At 49.6% G+C, this 16,335-nt stretch overlaps 2 protein-coding genes across 3 annotated transcripts in view; one reads left to right on the plus strand and one right to left on the minus strand.

The window, feature by feature from the left end:
- The window catches only part of ZSWIM9 (zinc finger SWIM-type containing 9), a 24,592-nt gene extending 15,089 nt beyond the window's left edge, over window positions 1-9,503 (minus strand). Inside the window, exons 1-2 of the mRNA XM_024768243.1 lie at window positions 9,319-9,503; window positions 7,946-8,221 (exon numbers count right to left, since the gene is read on the minus strand). Coding sequence (XP_024624011.1) covers window positions 7,946-8,221; window positions 9,319-9,503 — 461 coding nt within the window. The remainder of the gene's footprint in view (window positions 1-7,945; window positions 8,222-9,318) is intronic.
- A 160-nt stretch (window positions 9,504-9,663) lies between these two features.
- LIG1 (DNA ligase 1) overlaps window positions 9,664-16,335 on the plus strand; it is a 42,265-nt gene continuing 35,593 nt past the window's right edge. For both annotated transcript variants that reach the window (XM_024768718.1, XM_024768719.1), the window contains exon 1: window positions 9,664-9,788. The gene's annotated coding sequence lies outside the window, so the exon portion shown is untranslated. The remainder of the gene's footprint in view (window positions 9,789-16,335) is intronic.

Raw genomic sequence — 16,335 nt, forward strand, 5'->3', positions numbered from 1 at the left:
AAAAAGAATTGATACATGGAAAGCACTGAAAAACACTGTCTGGAACATGGGGGAGTGCTGTACGTTTGCTAGAATTCTGCACCCACGCCCCCCAGCTCAATTAAAAGTGAATGCATAGTTTATTATACTTACCTCAATCAACTTTAAGAAATAAAACATTTCATATACTCCTGTATCCGCTTTTGATTTAGTGATAACAACACTGCAAGCTGAGGCCTTCTGTGAACGCTGTCCCAACAAAGTCCCCTCCCTCCTTCTGACCCCAGAGGTAGCCACTAACCAAATTAGGTATTGAGCATTCCCACATATGTTTTAATGTATCTATAAACACATGCCACGGAGCAACTAAGCCCATGTACCCCAACTACCGAGCCTGCGCTCTAGAGCCCGCGAGCCACAACTACTGAAGCCCGCGCACCTAGAGCCCGTGCTCCGCAACAAGAGAAGCCACCGCAATGAGAAGCCCGCACACCGCAACGAAGAGTAGCCCCCGCTCACCACAACTAGAGAAAGCCTGTGCGCAGCAACGAAGACCTAATGCACCCAAAAATAAATAAATATTTTAAAATACACATTTAAAAAAAAAAAACAGTGGAAGGTATGTTACCAGGTTTTAAAACTGTACACATGAAAAGGGGCTCAAACTCATTAGGCATCAAGGGAACACGAATCAAAACCCTAGGGTGGTACATATACACAATGGAATATTACTCAGCCACAAAAAAGAATGAAATATGCCATTTGCAGCAACACGGATGGACCTAGAGATGATCATACTAAGTGAAGTAAGTCAGACAGAGAAAGACACATATCATATGATATTGCTTATATGTGGAATCTAAAAAAATGATACAAATGAACTTATTCATGAAACAGACTCACAGACATAAAAAAACAAAGTTATGGGGCTTCCCTGGTGGCGCAGCGGTTGAGAGTCCGCCTGCCGATGCAGGGGACGCGGGTTCGTGCCCCGGTCCGGGAAGAGCCCACATGCCGCAGAGCGGCTGGGCCTGTGAGCCATGGCCACTGAGCCTGCGCGTCCGGAGCCTGTGCTCCGCAACGGGAGAGGCCACAACAGTGAGAGGCCCGCGTACCACACACACACACAAAAAATTATGGTTACCAAAGGCAAAAGGGGGGAGAGGGATAAATTAGGAGTTTGGGATTAAATATACACGCTACTATACATAAAATAGATAACCAACAAGGAGCTACTGTATAGCTCAGGGAACTATACTCAATATCTTGTGATAACCTATAATGGAAAAGAATCTGAAAAAGAAGAGATATATTGTGGGTAGCTGGATCATTTTGCTGCACACCTGAAACTAACACAACATTATACATCAGGTATATTTCATTACAAACAAAAAACCCTAGGGAGAGGCCACTTTACACCAGCAGATAAAAGAGACTGATAACATCAACTGTTGGTGAGGACGTGGAGCAACTGGAACTCTCAGATGTGGTTGATGGGAGTGTGAAAAGGTACAGTCACTTTTGAAAAACGGAGTGGCGGTATCTCCTGAAGCTGAGCATGTACCTCCTCTGTGAATAGCATTTCCACTCAAGATAAATGCCTGCAGATGAGCACCGAAAGATGTGTACTAGAATGTTCATAACGGCACCATTCATATTAGCCAAATACTGGAAACAACCCAAACACGGAACAGAATAGGAAAACAAGTTGTGATATATTCCTAAAAATAACGTACTAATCAACAATAAGAATCAACAAACCATTGCTCTCCCCCCAAACATGGATGATCTCACAAACATGCTGGATGAAAGAAGTCTGACACAAAAGAAGACCCGCCACGTGGTTGTAGTTTATAGAAAGTTCAACGACAGGCAAAGCTAACCTCTGCTGGCCAAAGAGTGGACAATGGTTACCCTGAGTGGTTATGGGGGGGATGGTGGAGGGGGGCTTCTTGGCACTGGATGTATTCTGTCTCTTGTACTGGGTGCTGGTCACATGTGCATTTTACTTGGGGAAAATTCATCAAGTTGTACATGCAGGATGTGTGCACTTTTCTGAATGTGTGTTACGCCTTTTTTAAAAGTATACTTGGGGGACTTCTCTGGTGGTCCAGTGGTTAAGATTCCGTGCTCCCAAAGCAGGGGGTCTGGGTTTGACCCCCGGTCAGGGAACTAGATCCCGCATGCCGCAACTAAGACCTGGCGCAGCCAAATAAATAAATAAATATTAAAAAATAAATAAGTAGAAGTTTACTTGGGAAATTTTTGTTTTCTAGCATGATGTTGGGCGGAATGACAGCCCCCCCCCCAAGGATATTTACATCCTAGTCACAGGAGCTGGGCAATGTTACTGTACATGGCAAATGGACTTTGCGGACATGATTAAATTCGGATCTTGAGATGGGGAGAAGATACCGGGCCCAAGGTAATCACAGGGTCCTTATAAGGGGAAGAGGGAAGCGGAAACGTCAGAGTCAGAGAAAGATTGAAAGATGCTACGCTCTTGGCTTTAAAAGTGGAGGAAGAGGCTGCAAGCCAAGGAAAGTGGGTGGCCTCTAGAAGCTGGAAAAGGCAGCAAAACGGATTCTCCCCTCAAGCTTCCAGAAGAAACACAGTCCTGCAGACACCTTGATTTAGCCCAGTGAGACCCGGGTTGGACTTCTGACCTTCAGAGTTGTTAGGTCACACGTTTGTATTATTTTAAGCCGCTACATTTGTAGTTATTTGTTACAGCAGCAACAGAAAACAAATATAAGCATCCCACTCTATATATCCTTTTGTAGCTTGCTTTTTCACTCCTCAGCTCTTCGAGACTTTTACGTTTCATTACTTGCTGCCTAATATTCCACTCTGCAACTCCGCCAACTGTTATGTTGTCTCCAGTTCTCCCTTCTTACAAACAACACTTGAGCGAACACTCTCTTATACATCTCTTTGTGTGTGAGCAAGTCTGTCCCGAACAGCGGTTTTCAAACTGAAGGGCATGGCCCATCACCTAACATCAATTTAGGGAGTGACATCCAGCATGGCAGAAAATGAAAGAGCGCCGCGACTACTGAGCCCACGCGCCACAAACAGAGAGAAGCCCGTGCGCTGCAACGAAAGATCCTGCGTGCCACAGCTAAGACCTGCAACCAAGACCCAATGCAGCCAAGTAAATAAATATTTAAAAAACAAAAACAAAACAAAACACAAAAAGAGAATAGAGGAAAAGAAAATCAGAGTATATTTCCCTGATAATATTTAAATTGGCATCTGTTGTCTGAAAGCAGGTCCATGTTTCTCCAAGGGGAGGTGAGATCAGCATTTTTGGTAGATTTCACGTTTATAGAGCAGGGGTCAGCAAACTTGTTGTGCCAAGGGCCAGACGGTAGATATGTCCTGTTGCTATACTGCAGACACAACCATGGGTGATATGTAAATGAATGGGTGTGGCTGTGTGTTAATAAATCTTTACTTACAAAGATGAGCTGCAGGTTGCATTTGGCCCAAGGGCTCCTAGTTTGCCAACCCTTGTAACATAGACCATCTGGGGCCTGGCATATAGTTAAGAAGCCTGGCTCCCAGGGGGTAAATGCCAGTAGTACACCCCACCCCCAAAATGCTCCTACGTTCTTTCTAAACAGTCCCTGAGGAGGGGGATCCTTCTTAGGATCCACCCTGAGAACCTCCAGTCTAAATACTTAGGAATTGTCTTTGTTAAGTCAGAAGGGGATCCTTGACACACCCCTCTTCTCCTCTATGCACGGAGTAAAACCCCGGAGCCTGACAGATTTAAAAAATCTACATAAGCATTTGAGACTTTTTGCCTAACTGAAAGTAACAAAAATAATGCAAATTCAGAAAAATTGAAAGTGTAAAATCATTCTAAATAAAATACAAATGTGGAGCCACCATGATGGTATCAGGTGCAACTCAAACAAATTTCCAACACACAGCCATTTCTGACCTACCAAAATGGCAAGTTCACGGGGTTCTACCCAGTACCTTTGTCTAGAAAAATTCACGGGCTTTGGGGAAACTCTCTGGTTTGACCTCTTTGGGCCTGGGTGTTTCAGCCCCTAGAACAAACCCCCGCTCAGGGGAGCTTACCTCTTCTGGGAAGCCGTGCATCTTACCAGAGAATGGCATGTCCCCTCTGTGGGTTCCCAGTATCCCACACAATGGTCTACGGCAGCCTCAATAGGCCATTTCTCTCCATCTATCTAGGGGAATAATACCACCCCCACCCCCACCCCCGTAACTGTAAACTCCACTTGGGCAGGAATTTTAGTCTGTTTTGTTTACTGCTGTATCCTCAGCACCTAGAACAGCTCCTGGCCCCCGGGAGGTGCTCAGTTCAGTAAACAAATGAGTAAATGACTGTATCCCCTTGTCTGAAACCCAGGTGCCCAGGCACACCACTCATCACTCATCCCACCAAAACCACCCATCACAAGTCCTATCATGTCTTTTAAGCTCTCCAAATCATCCACTTTTTTCACATTTCCATTGCAACCATCTTACTGTAAGTTCTCTCCCTCTTCACGAAACATCCTTTCCCTTCATCTAGTTAAGTCCTACTCATCCTTCACAGCATCACTCCTCCAGGAAGCCTTCCCTGACCATCCCCAGGCAGATTCCATCACATATTGGGGTGATGATTTGATTGATGCCCATCTGTAATGAATGCTCCCCACTGAATGTGGAGTACTCCCACTGAAATCCCAGCATCTAAAACATATACACCCTGCACATAGTAGGTGCTCAAAACGAACCTCTTGGATGAATGAACAAACACGTGGTACCTAGGACCAAAATATCCTTAGGGTGTCGGCACATTCAACTCTCATAATAACGATCCATGAGTGAAATAAAGAGAGAGGAGAGGGAGGGAGAGAGGAAGAGGGAGATAGAATGGTAATTAAAAACATGGGTTTTGTGGTCAAACTGTGTGGGTCCAAATCCTGGTTTTCCCTCTTAGCAGCTGTGTTATCTTGGGAAAATCCTTTAACCTCTCTGTGCCTCAGTTTCCTGGAAATTGGGGCTAATAATAATACTGACCTTGCAGGGTTGTTGAGAGGATTCAATAAGAGGATTAAATTATGTATATGGTTAGAAAAGGGGCTGGTGCCTGGTAAACAGTTAAAAAAGTCGCTGCTATTTTCAAACATCTTTTTTTCTTCTAAAAGTACCATTGCTAGGACTTCCCTGGTGGCTTAGTGGTGAGGAATCCAGGCTTTCACTGCTGTAACCTGGGTTCAATCCCTGGTCCGGGAAGATCCCGCAAGCCACGTGGTGCAGCCAAAAAGATTTTAAAAGTACCATTGCTTTGTTTTGCACTCCACTTGTCCATTTCTTCTGGATCTTTCAGGTTCTCAAGATCTTTGTGTTTCCAAAGGCTGGTGTATGTTGGGAAAGGTTGGCAATCCTGTTCTAGCAACGGAAGTGCCGTGAGAGGCTGGGGGAGAGTGGGAGAGCACCAGAGCTGGAGGGGGGAAGAGGCAGGGATGGTGATTTGGAGGTCACTGTGCAACCTCCAGGAAAGGCGGAAGGAGCGGCTGGAAAGATGGCCCTTCTGTGAGCTCCCTGGACCCTAGCTCCAGCCACCTGCCTGGCCTCTGGTTTCTCTCCTCCAGTCCATCCCCCATGAGACCCCAGAGGGTCTTCCTACCCCCAGAGCTGACCCTGCTCACAGCCCTCCCAGGGGTCCCCAGTGCCCTAGGATAAAGTCCCAGCCCTTGGACTCAGCCCCGCAGGTCTGGACCTGACACCATGCCAGCCGCATGTCCTGCCTTTTCTAATATACTAATTCTCCAGACTCTGTCCTCGGTCCCTGGGCTGTGACACTGGTCAGACCCTGCCTGAGCAGCTAGAGGGATGGAGGGGCTCAGAAGTGATGGGATCCCCATCCAGGGAACATCCCACTGTCCACCCAGTCACCAGGCCCGAGCCCAAGGCACTGTCCTTGCCTCCTGGCTGGCCTGTCACTCCCTCCCATCCCTTCTGCCCCCTGGCTCCCCTCCGATATTTGTAGAGGGACAGTACCTGCATGTAATATGTGCCATGTGTTTAAGTCAAATACTGTACATACACAAATATATAAACAAAGAAAATCCTTCAAGGCTCCATTTACTGGTCACCTCTTCCAGGAAGCCTTCTAGATCCACCCTGGAAACTCTCAGTAGAGCTGACCATTCCTCTTTTATCCTCCTCCATCTCCCTCTTCAACATCTTTCTCACTACTTTGGGCCATTTTTTTTGTGGGGGTGTGTTTGTCTCCTACATTAGATCCTGAGCTGCTCAAGGGCAGAGACCTGCTGTCTGGGTTCCACACGCCCCTCGAAGAGCATACACACAGTAGGGACTCAGCAAGTGTCTGTTGCTTTGCACTGGGTTCTGTTAACAAGGAGAGATTCCAGATTGGGCCTAAGCTTCCGGCAAGCTCTCGTGTTCTAGGTATCTGGGTGATGATGGGTGTTTGATCCTGTTCTGCTTCCGGATCTCCAAGTCTGTTTCCAGAATAAGCAGTGAGTAAGCTACTGAGAGCCGTAATTCTCACAATAAATGTTTAATTAACTGGTACCAAGTGCTCACCTGGGCTCTCTTCTGAATGACTGGCATGTATTCGCTCATTTAATCCTCACAAAACCTACGCGATCAATACTATTACTTCTCGCCTTTTCCCAGGGAGGCAGCTGAGGCCCAGAAAGGGGACGTCACGAGCTCATTGTCATAGGCTGATCAGCAGTAGAGCCATGGTGGGCACCCAGGCTGCCGGCTCCCTGGTCTGTGCTCTTGACTCCTGTAACAGCTCTCCTGTACCCAGCTGCCCCGTGTTCCAGGCACTGGGTAAACGCCTTCCTGCTCATGGTAACCTCTTAACAGCCCCACGAGGCAAGTACTACGCTAACCCCCTTTCAGAGATGAGGAAACTGAGGCTTGGAGATGAGAAGTCTGTTGCCCAAAGAGACCCACCCAGGAAGTTGTGGAGCCGGTCTCAAGCAGCCAGCAGGCAGAACCTGTGTTCTTAAGTGCACCCCTCTGTCCGTGGCTCCCACCCAAGGGTCTCCAACTCACACACAGACAGGGGCCAGACAGGCAAAACAAGGATGTAGCAAAGGATGAGGTGGCAGAGAGCAGTGGAGTCTGGGGCCAACCTGATCGCCAATGCCCCGTCTAATTGGGGTGGCCATCTGCCACAAGAGAACAAGGTCTCAGCCTCTTCCCGAGCTTGAAGGGAAGCTGGGAACCCAACATTGTATGGGGAATGTTTAGAATTGGGGTCAATTAGAACACCCCTGGCCACTTGGGTATGTTCCCTAGCCCTCTTGGATTCCTCAAGCCCTTTGTAGCGTTACAGTCGGAGGGAACTATTCGTGACCTTGTTCATATCATGTCAGTCTTCTGTCCGGTACGAAAGTTCCAGAAGGGTGGGGAATTTGTCTGTAGTGCTAAACTCCCCACTCACCCAAGTGAAATATCCCTAGTTCCCAGCATGGGACCTGGCCCTGTATTTACTGAATGGATGGATTTCTTTTTTTTTTTTTTCTATTTTTGTCCTGTGGCTTTCTCTGCAGCTCAGCCTCTGATCTCTTTGTAGGTGTCCCAAATCTGGCTCTCACCTGTTTTTCTGGCTGGCTGGTGTCTCTGGTGCCATGTCTCCATGTTTCTGGAATTTTCTTTTTTAATGTCTCTTGGGTGTGTGTGTCTATCTCGCTCCCTGCCTCTCCACGGGTCTCTGTTAAAATCCCTAAGTGGAACCCACCCTCTGTCTGTGCCTCGGTCCCTCCAGCAAACTGGCTCTGTCTCCATCTCAGGAAGCTTCCCTCCTTGACCCTCTCGGCTTCTCTTCAAGGTGTATTTAGCGGTTTTAGTTGGCACCTCTCCCCTCCCAGTCTCTGGGGTTAGGGCTCACTGCCTCCCCCTCCCCCGGGCCGCCCTTCCCCCCCAGCCCCCAGCAGGACAGGAGGCTCAGCTCACGCACCCCACGGCGGGCCGGCTGGGCGCGCGCACGTCCTTGCACACCAGCCGCACGTAGCTGTACTTGAGCACATCGATGAGAGTGTAGAGCGGGGGCGCGCTGGCCCAGCGGCAGCGCGCCAGGTGCATAGAGCTCTTGACGAAGAAGAGCGCCAGCCGCTGTTGGCACCACGCGTCGAAGAAGCGGCTGAACTCGGCCCACGAGAAGAAGGCCCTCTCCCGCAGCTCCTGTTCCTCCTGCCCCGTTGCCGTGCCGGGTGGGGGCTCCATCCTGGGGCGCCTGGGTGGGAGGGGTGGGGAGGACACGCGGGTATCAGATCCATCCCCTCCCAAGGCGTCCTGCTTCCTCCATTCTCGGCCTGCCTCTTCGGTGCTGATGCCTCTATCCAGGTGGGGCCTGGGGCGGGATATACCCGTTAATCTCTATACATGAACCTCTAGCCCATCTATGGTCTCCTTCCATCCCCCTGCTTTATTCCTGGGACAGCTGGAACCTGTCATCCTGATCTCTAACTCCAGTTCTGGTCACCTCCTCCATAAATGTGATCCCTAGGCACAGTTGGGGTCCCTCTCCCAACATATGATTCTTGAACTCAATTGTGGACACCTCCTCGAATGTGTTCCCGGCTTCCAGGTAGGACCTCCTCCCCTTCCAGATGTGCCTCCTACATTTGGCGGTAACCTCTAGTGCCTCCATTCATCTGGAACTCCCCCTTCCATGAGCGTACACAGGGGCTATAACCCACATCCAGCTGTGCCCGCCTCTAAAGATGCTCCATCTCCGGATGTGCTCTGCGCATCCAGTCACGGACCTCTCACGCCCAGTCATATTCTTCATGCACCTGTGGCTCCCTCCTCCCCAGATGTGTCTCAGATACTGGGCAGATGTTGCTCCTCTCCAACATGTGACCCCTCTATGGGTTGCCACATCCGGCTGTGCCTCTGCTTCCCAGAGATGCTCCTATATCCAGACTTACTCCCCACATCTAGTATGGCCCCTTCGCGTACAGGTGTGTGCCCCATTCACTTGTGGCCATTTCTCAGAAGTGTCACCAATATTCATCTGTGGTCCCCACCTGCCCAGATGCACCGCCGAGCCCAGCTGTGGCCCCCTCCTCCCATCTACATCTATCATCCTCCCCCAGATATGGGTCCTCGTCCTAGCATGGCCCGTCGTCCTTAGATGGACTTCATCACCCCAAATGCTCCCCCACGTCCAGCTGCGCCTCCCTCCTCATGAAGCCCCTCCCAACCGGCTCCAGCCTCCGCAACCCCTCCCAGCCCTGCCTGCCTTGGCACCTCCCATCCCGGCTGTCCCACCCAGCTGTGCCTCTCCCCTCCCCCAGATGTGCACCCTTCCCGCCCCTCCCCACTCACCTACCCGCCCCGGAGCGGCGTCCACATCCCACAATGCCCCGCGCCGAGGCCCGGCCCGGCCCTTGCTCCCGGGATGCCCCGCGCGGCCTCCCGCCTCTCTTCCCGCCGTGCGTCGCGCAGCGGCTTCCACCGAATCTCCCTTTTCCCGCCGGTCGCTCCGCAGACCGCCAGCCACACCCACTCATCCAGAGCAACAGAAGGCTCGGAGCTGTTTCCCAGCGTGCTCTGCGGGAGGGCTTGCCCCACTTCACCCCCTTTCCTGGCACTCTCGCGTCTTGGAGACTACAACTCCCAGCGTCCTCCGTGGGGCGGCAGCGCGGACGTCGCCCGGCCCCGCCCCTCGACTCGGCCCCGCCCCCGCCCGCCGAAGTCTGCGCGCGAAGTCCGTGGCGCGAATTTGGGACTGCAGTGTAGCGCCGAGCGGTTCCGGGTGTGACGCTCAGGACAGCGGCGCGCGGGCTCGGCGCGAGGCAAGTGGCGCCGGCCGTGAGGGCCTTTAGGGTTGGGGAACGGCGTGCGTGTCGTAAACTCGGGGCTCATGCCTTCGCCTGGTCGGCTGCAGAGAGTGGAGTAGGGGTCGCTGAGGCAGCGGGGAGCGCGCTGCGGAGGGGAGAGCGCGGGCAGCAGGCCGCTGGAGGGGGCGGGGCTGCGTCCGCTGGAGGTTCAGGGCCGGGTAGAAGGTAGACGAGGGCCGAAACCCTTGTACGGGACAGGGTCTGAAGAGAGGCCTGGAGGGGCGGGACTACCTGGAAGGGGCGTGGTTATACAGGGATGAGGGGCGGGGAAAAGGCTGTCGGTGGGCGAGGCCATCCGGAAGTTGGACGGGTCGGGGGAGGTAGGCCCACCTGGAAGGGGGTGGGGCTAGGGAAAAGTTTAACAGTGGGCGGGGCCGGGGGAAAGGTTGAAGGAGAGGGGTCAGCTTTAAGGGGTGAGCCCAGGTAGATGGAGGTGAGGCCAGAGGAAATCAGTGGTAAGAGCTAGGCCTAGGCAAAGGCCTTATGAAAGGTCTCGAACCTTCTGGACGGGGGGAGCTCTGGCCTTGTGTATGCCTGATGAGGGGGCAGGGCCAAGGGAAGAGCAGTGAAGGGGCGGCTGGACAGCGAGGAGGAGGCCAAGGCCTGGGGGGGGTGGGGCCATAGAGGAGGTTAGCTGAAAGGTCTGGGCTAATTGTTACCTGAGATGGTGGAGGGAGGGCCGGAAGAGCTTGGGGAGGGAAGAGAGAAGGATCTTGAGGCCCTTAAGTGAGGGGGTAGCTTCAAGGGTAAGGGGGAGGGTATTTGGGAGGAAGAGGGGGCGTTTGGAAAGGAGAGCTGGCATCTGAAAGCTGAGGAGAGTCAGTGAGGGGAGCTAGCAGAAAATGGGATTAAGGCCATCACTCCTTGGCCACCATCCCCTTTGCAGCCCGTTTGAATCTCTGACTTATTAGGCAGCCTGAGAAGAAGGCACGAGTAAAAGGCAAGAAGGACGTGTTAAGTAAGACCTCCTTAATTTCATCTTATCTTAGGATTCCCTGGGAGCTTGGTAGGCCTGCAGATTTTCCCCCTCCATTCCCAGGATTCTGATTCAGTAGGTCTGGGAGTGCGGTGGGTATATTTTAAACGTGAATCCCTGGCGGTTCTCAGAACTGGCACCCTTCGTTTATAGTATCCGTCATCGACCAGCTGTGTGGCCCTGGACAAGGCAGTTTCAACCTCTCCTGTCTCAGCTTCCTGAGTTGTCTTTTGGGGGAATGCTGAGCTGTTTTAAACCTCAGAGCAGGAGGGAGAGTAGCATATTTACGGGAAAGGTGTAAAATATTTCACAGGGGTCGGGTGAGGATAGGGGACAGGTCAGGAAATGTGAGCTTTTACTAAATAGAAGAAATGCAGACTTGAGCCTTCTGGCCTGTCATCCTCAGACTATTCACCCCTAAACACCCTTTTACATCCCCCTTGTTACCATGGTCTCCAGGTTTGAAAGATCTTGCTTATAAACCATAAATTCTTCAGTAATGTTTTTGTTATCCCAGTTTTTAGTAATCAAAGGAGTGTGTGTGGGCCAGTGCATTCAGTGCCAGCACTGTTTTAGGTCCCGTGGCCATATCTTTGAACAAATAGACAAAATCCCTATCTTTATGGAACTTACATTTGAGACCTGCACTGCTTAAAACAGTAGCCATTAGCCACGTGTAGCTATTGAACTTTTTTTATGAGTAGGTATTACTTTTATTATTTTTTTAATTTAATTTTTATTTTATACTGGGGTATAGCTGATTTATAATATTGTGTTAGTTGCAGGTGTACAGCAAAGTGATTCAGTTATACATATATCCGTTCGTTTTCAGATTCTTTTCCTATATAGATTATAACAGAATAGTGAGTAGAGTTCCCTGTGCTATACAGTAGGTCCGTGTTGACTATCTATTTTATACATAGTAGTAGCTATTGAAATTCAAGTTAATTCGAAACAAATGAAAAACTCAGTGCCTCAGTCGCACTAGCTGCCTTTCAAATGCTCCGAAGCCACATATGGCTAGAGCTCCCTTTCCGGACAATGCGGATAGAGAACAATTTCTTTCAGGCAGATAGTCCTGTTTGAAGCACTGCTCTAGAGGGTGAGACAAATTCTAATTTATAAGGTCAGGTTGTGCCATGTGCTGTGAAGAAAAAGAGGGAGGGGACAGTACAACAGGCCAGGGGTGGCGGTAGCCGGACCTGAATCATTGGTAACTCCACTGATTTTTTTTATAATAATTTAAAAAATTACATATAGTAAAATTTACTCTTTCCGGTGTATAGTTCTGTTAATTTTGAAACATTTAGAGTTATGTCACCACCACCACAATCAAGGTACAGAACCGTTCCATCACCCCTAAAAATGATTCTGGGGCTCCCTTTAAGCCCTCCGTCTGGCCACCACTGATTCCTCTCCATTCCTGTAGTGTATCAGTAGATCACTCCTTTTTATTGCCGAGTAAGCGTAAACAAAGTTTAGAATATTCTACAATGGAATACTAGCCAGCAATTAAATGCATTGTATGATGTACCACAGTTTGTTCATCCATTCACCCATTGAAGGACATTTGGGTTTTTTTACAGTTTTTGGCGATTATAAACAGACCCGTTGCTGTAAACATCAGGCTACAGGTTTTTGTGTGAATGTAGGATTTCACTGGGTAGATACCCAGAAGTGGGATTGCCGGGTCAATATGGTAAATGTATGCTTAACGGTTTGAGAAACTGCCAAGCTTTTCCAAAAGTGACTGGACCATTTTGCATTCCCACCAGAAATATATGAGAGTTCCAGTTGCTCCGCATCTTCCCCAGCCCTTGGTATTGTCACTTGTTTGATAATTAAATAATAGGTATGTAGTGGACACCAAGGTTTTTGACCTGTGCAGCTGGGTATAAAAAGCTACCAGTGCTGAGACAGAGAACATTGGTTGGAGGAGGGATAAAAGTGTGTGTATGCGTGTGTGTGTGTGTCTTTTCTAAGAGTTTGGATTTGGTCCCATTGAGTCTGAGTTGTTGGTTAGAAATCCAGATGGAGATAGCAGCACAGAAAACTAGAAATATGAGTCCTTGAGTTTACAGGGGAAGTCACAGCTAGAGGTAGACATTTTGGGGTCGTCATCATCCCAGAGTATGTTTAAGCCATCAAACTGGATACGGTCTCCAACGGAGTGGGTGTAAATAGGACAGAGAGGAGGGATTGGGCCTTGGGCACTGCAACCGTTAGAAAGTGAGTTGCTACATTTTCTGTTGCTGCTGTAACATATTACCAGGAACTGAGTGGCTTAAAACGGCACACTTTTTTTTTCTCCTACAGTTTCCGAGGCCAGAAGTCTAAAATTGGTTTCCCTAAAATCGAGGTGGTGGCAGGGCTACATACCTTCTGGGGGCTTTAGGGAAAATCATTTCCTTGCTTTTTCCAGCTTTTAGAGGCCACTTGCATTCCTTGACTGGTGGCCCCTTCCTCCATCTTCAAAGCCAGCAAGGTAGCATCTCCAATCTCTGACTCTAAGCCCCTTCTTCCACTTACAAGGATCACTTGTCATCTTTTTTTTTTTTTTTTTGCGGTACGCGGCCGTCTCACTGCTGCGGCCTCTCCCGTTGCGGAGCACAGGCTCCAGACGCGCAGGCTCAGTGGCCATGGCTCACGGGCCCAGCCCCTCCGCGGCATGTGGGATCTTTCCGGACCGGGGCACGAACCCGTGTCCCCTGCATCGGCAGGCGGACTCTCAACCACTGCGCCACCAGGGAAGCCCCATTTGTAAGTGATTACACTGGGCCCACCTGTATAATCCACAGTACTCTCCCCACCTCAGAACGCTTAATCACATCTGCAGTCTCTTGCCACGTAAGGTAACATATCCACAGGTCCAGGATTAGCGCGGGGACATCTTTGGGGGCACTTACTCTTCTCCCCGCAGTGGCTAAGGAAAACCCCTCACAGGAATCCAGGAAATAGTAGACACTGAGGTGAGGGTGTGGTTTGAAGGAAGAATTTCAGTGGAGCAAGGAGTCAGATGTTTCTAATGCTGCTTATGGGCCAAGATGAGGAACAAGAAATGACTTTTGGATTTAGCAGCCCAGAGGTCCTCAGTCCCCTTGATGAGCAAGGTCCAGCTGAGTGATGTGGGAAAACTTAAAGGTTCAGGCGGGGATGGGAGGAGAGACACTGGAGGTGGTGCCTTGGGACAGTTCTTTCTATGACTTCTCTGAAAAGGGGAGCAGAGAAATGGGGCGATAGCTGCTAGGAGCACGTGGGTGGGTCAAGAGAGGGATTTTTGTTTGTTTAGGTAGGAGGAGTCACAGCAGAATTGTAAACCGATAGGGATGGTCTAGTAGAGAAAAATCGATGATGCAGGAGAGAAGGGAGAGGCGTGCTGGAGCATAGGGTTTGAGGAGGTGAGAGGGCATAAGATCTGGTGCGCAGGTCGAGGGTCTGTCTGGCCTTCAGTGAGGGCACAGCTGGGTGGTCTCAGTACCGACAGCTGGGAATCGGAGCGCCTGCGCGCAGGCGCAGTTGCGGAGGCAGATAAAGTGGTGGGAACTTGTCTTTCTCCCAATTGCTGCCATTTCCTCCGACGAGGAGGAGAGTGGAGGCGGTGCTGGCGGCTGGAGAAGCTGGTGTGAAGTATGGTCTGGGAGAGCAGGAGGGTTGAAGGGTCTGGGGGAATGGAGAGAATTGGACCGCAGTCCGAAGGACCCCTGGGGACCAGTCCAGGTCCGTTCTGCGGGCGCAGGCACAGGGTAGGTGGAAAGTTGGCTGGAATCAGCAGCTTTGGGGTTTTGCACGGTGAGACGGAGGGCGGGAGTTAAGAGCAAGAGAGCGACGAAAGACGGTAATGGTGCCCCGGAATCCACCCGAGTCAAGGCAGGAAGGGGGGACGTGATGCGGAAGGAGAGTGAAGAGGAGGATTGACTGGTTTGTAGACTTAGGGAAGGACTGGGAAACTTATGGAGTTGGGTTCCTAAAGGAAGTTGGCTGGCAACTTAGGGGTGGTGGTTGGAGAATAAATAGGCTGTTTGAGATATAAATCAGCATATAAGTGGTATTTTATTTAATGCCAGGGCCCTGAGCCCTGAGCTTCGAATCAAGAAATTGGGTTTTAGTCGAGTTCGTTAATTCGTTTGTTTGTTCGTTCCTTCCTTCATTTTTTCCAGTCTCCTTGTTGGAGTGCTGAGTCCTATTTCGTCCTTATTTACTTTGCACATTTTTTTTTTTTTTGGCCGCTCCGGCGTGTGGGGATCTTAGTTCCCCCAGCAGGGATCGAACCCCTTGCTCCCTGCATTGTTAGCGCGGAGCATTAACCACTGGACCACCAGGGACGTCCCGTACTTTGCATATCTTTGACAGTGGGGCCTGTGAGGTTTTTCAAGAGCCGGGACTGGGTTTCCTTTCCTGTATTGTCCCAGAAACTGAAAGTCTTGGGAGCCCTGCAGTGACTTCTGCGTGAGGCTCTGTTCTTCCTTGTGTGGAAGTGAATTTTGGGGCTCCCTGGCTGGTTGGGAAGAAAAGATCTTGACTTTGACAGATAATTCATGTCCAGGATAGCTTAGAACTTTCTCAAGTGAGGGACTCGTACCAATACTAGTGTTTTTTGAGGGGGAAAGGGGCTGGGTTATTCACTACCTTATTGATTTTCATGAATTCTGAGCTTTGGGCTGTATACGCAAATTATATTTTTATTCCCAATTTTAGGTTACTTTTTCGCCTTTGACTCATAAAAACTTTCAGACAGAAAAGTAGAGCAACTAGGATAATATGCCACCACCTCGATTTTACAGCTGTTAACATTTTGCTATGTTTGCACCGTCTGATTTTCTGAATAAAAAAATTTAACGTTTATTGTAGAAGTTTCAAACATACACAAAAGTAGAGAGTAGTGTCATGAATCCCTGTGTACCCATTACCCAGCCCCAGGAATTATCAAAATAGTTCATTCTTATTTCGTCTATATGCTCCTTAATTCCCCCCAAAACCCCTGAATTATTTTAAAGCAAACTTCAGGCATTTGCTGAAATATTTGAACTAGTTTACAGACATCATGACATTTTGTCCCTATTTATTTCAGCATGCTTCTTTAAGCAGTAAAGGCTTTTTCTGATTTGAGTTTCACACATTAAAAAATTAACAGAATTACTTAAGGAAACTGGAAGTGGTGTATGGGTATGACATTAAATAACACTAACGCTCATAAGGAGAAAGTTAATCCCTTTATATTCTCTTCCAGTTTGTCTTAGAAAGGCTCCGTTTGGTGCAGGGTGCCTTTCACAGCCCCCTCCAGCACTTGGCTAGTTAGCGCTTTGAACAAACAGAGAGCAGCAGGTCTGGGCTCAGAGCCTCCAGCAGCCAGTGCTTTTAACTACAACCTAATCATCTGGTTTTGTTCTTTTTATTTTTGCGGCTGTCTCCTATTTGTGGCAGGCGTTGCTGTTCTGTCTGTGGGAGTGACAGAAATGGGAGTGCAGGGTGCCTAGGATCTGGAGCCAGGTTGTCTGAATTTGGATCCCCCGTTTGCTGCTCACGAGC

Source organism: Neophocaena asiaeorientalis, unplaced genomic scaffold (genome assembly GCF_003031525.2).
Source record: "Neophocaena asiaeorientalis asiaeorientalis breed wild unplaced genomic scaffold, Neophocaena_asiaeorientalis_V1.1 scaffold629, whole genome shotgun sequence".
NCBI lineage: Eukaryota > Metazoa > Chordata > Mammalia > Artiodactyla > Phocoenidae > Neophocaena > Neophocaena asiaeorientalis.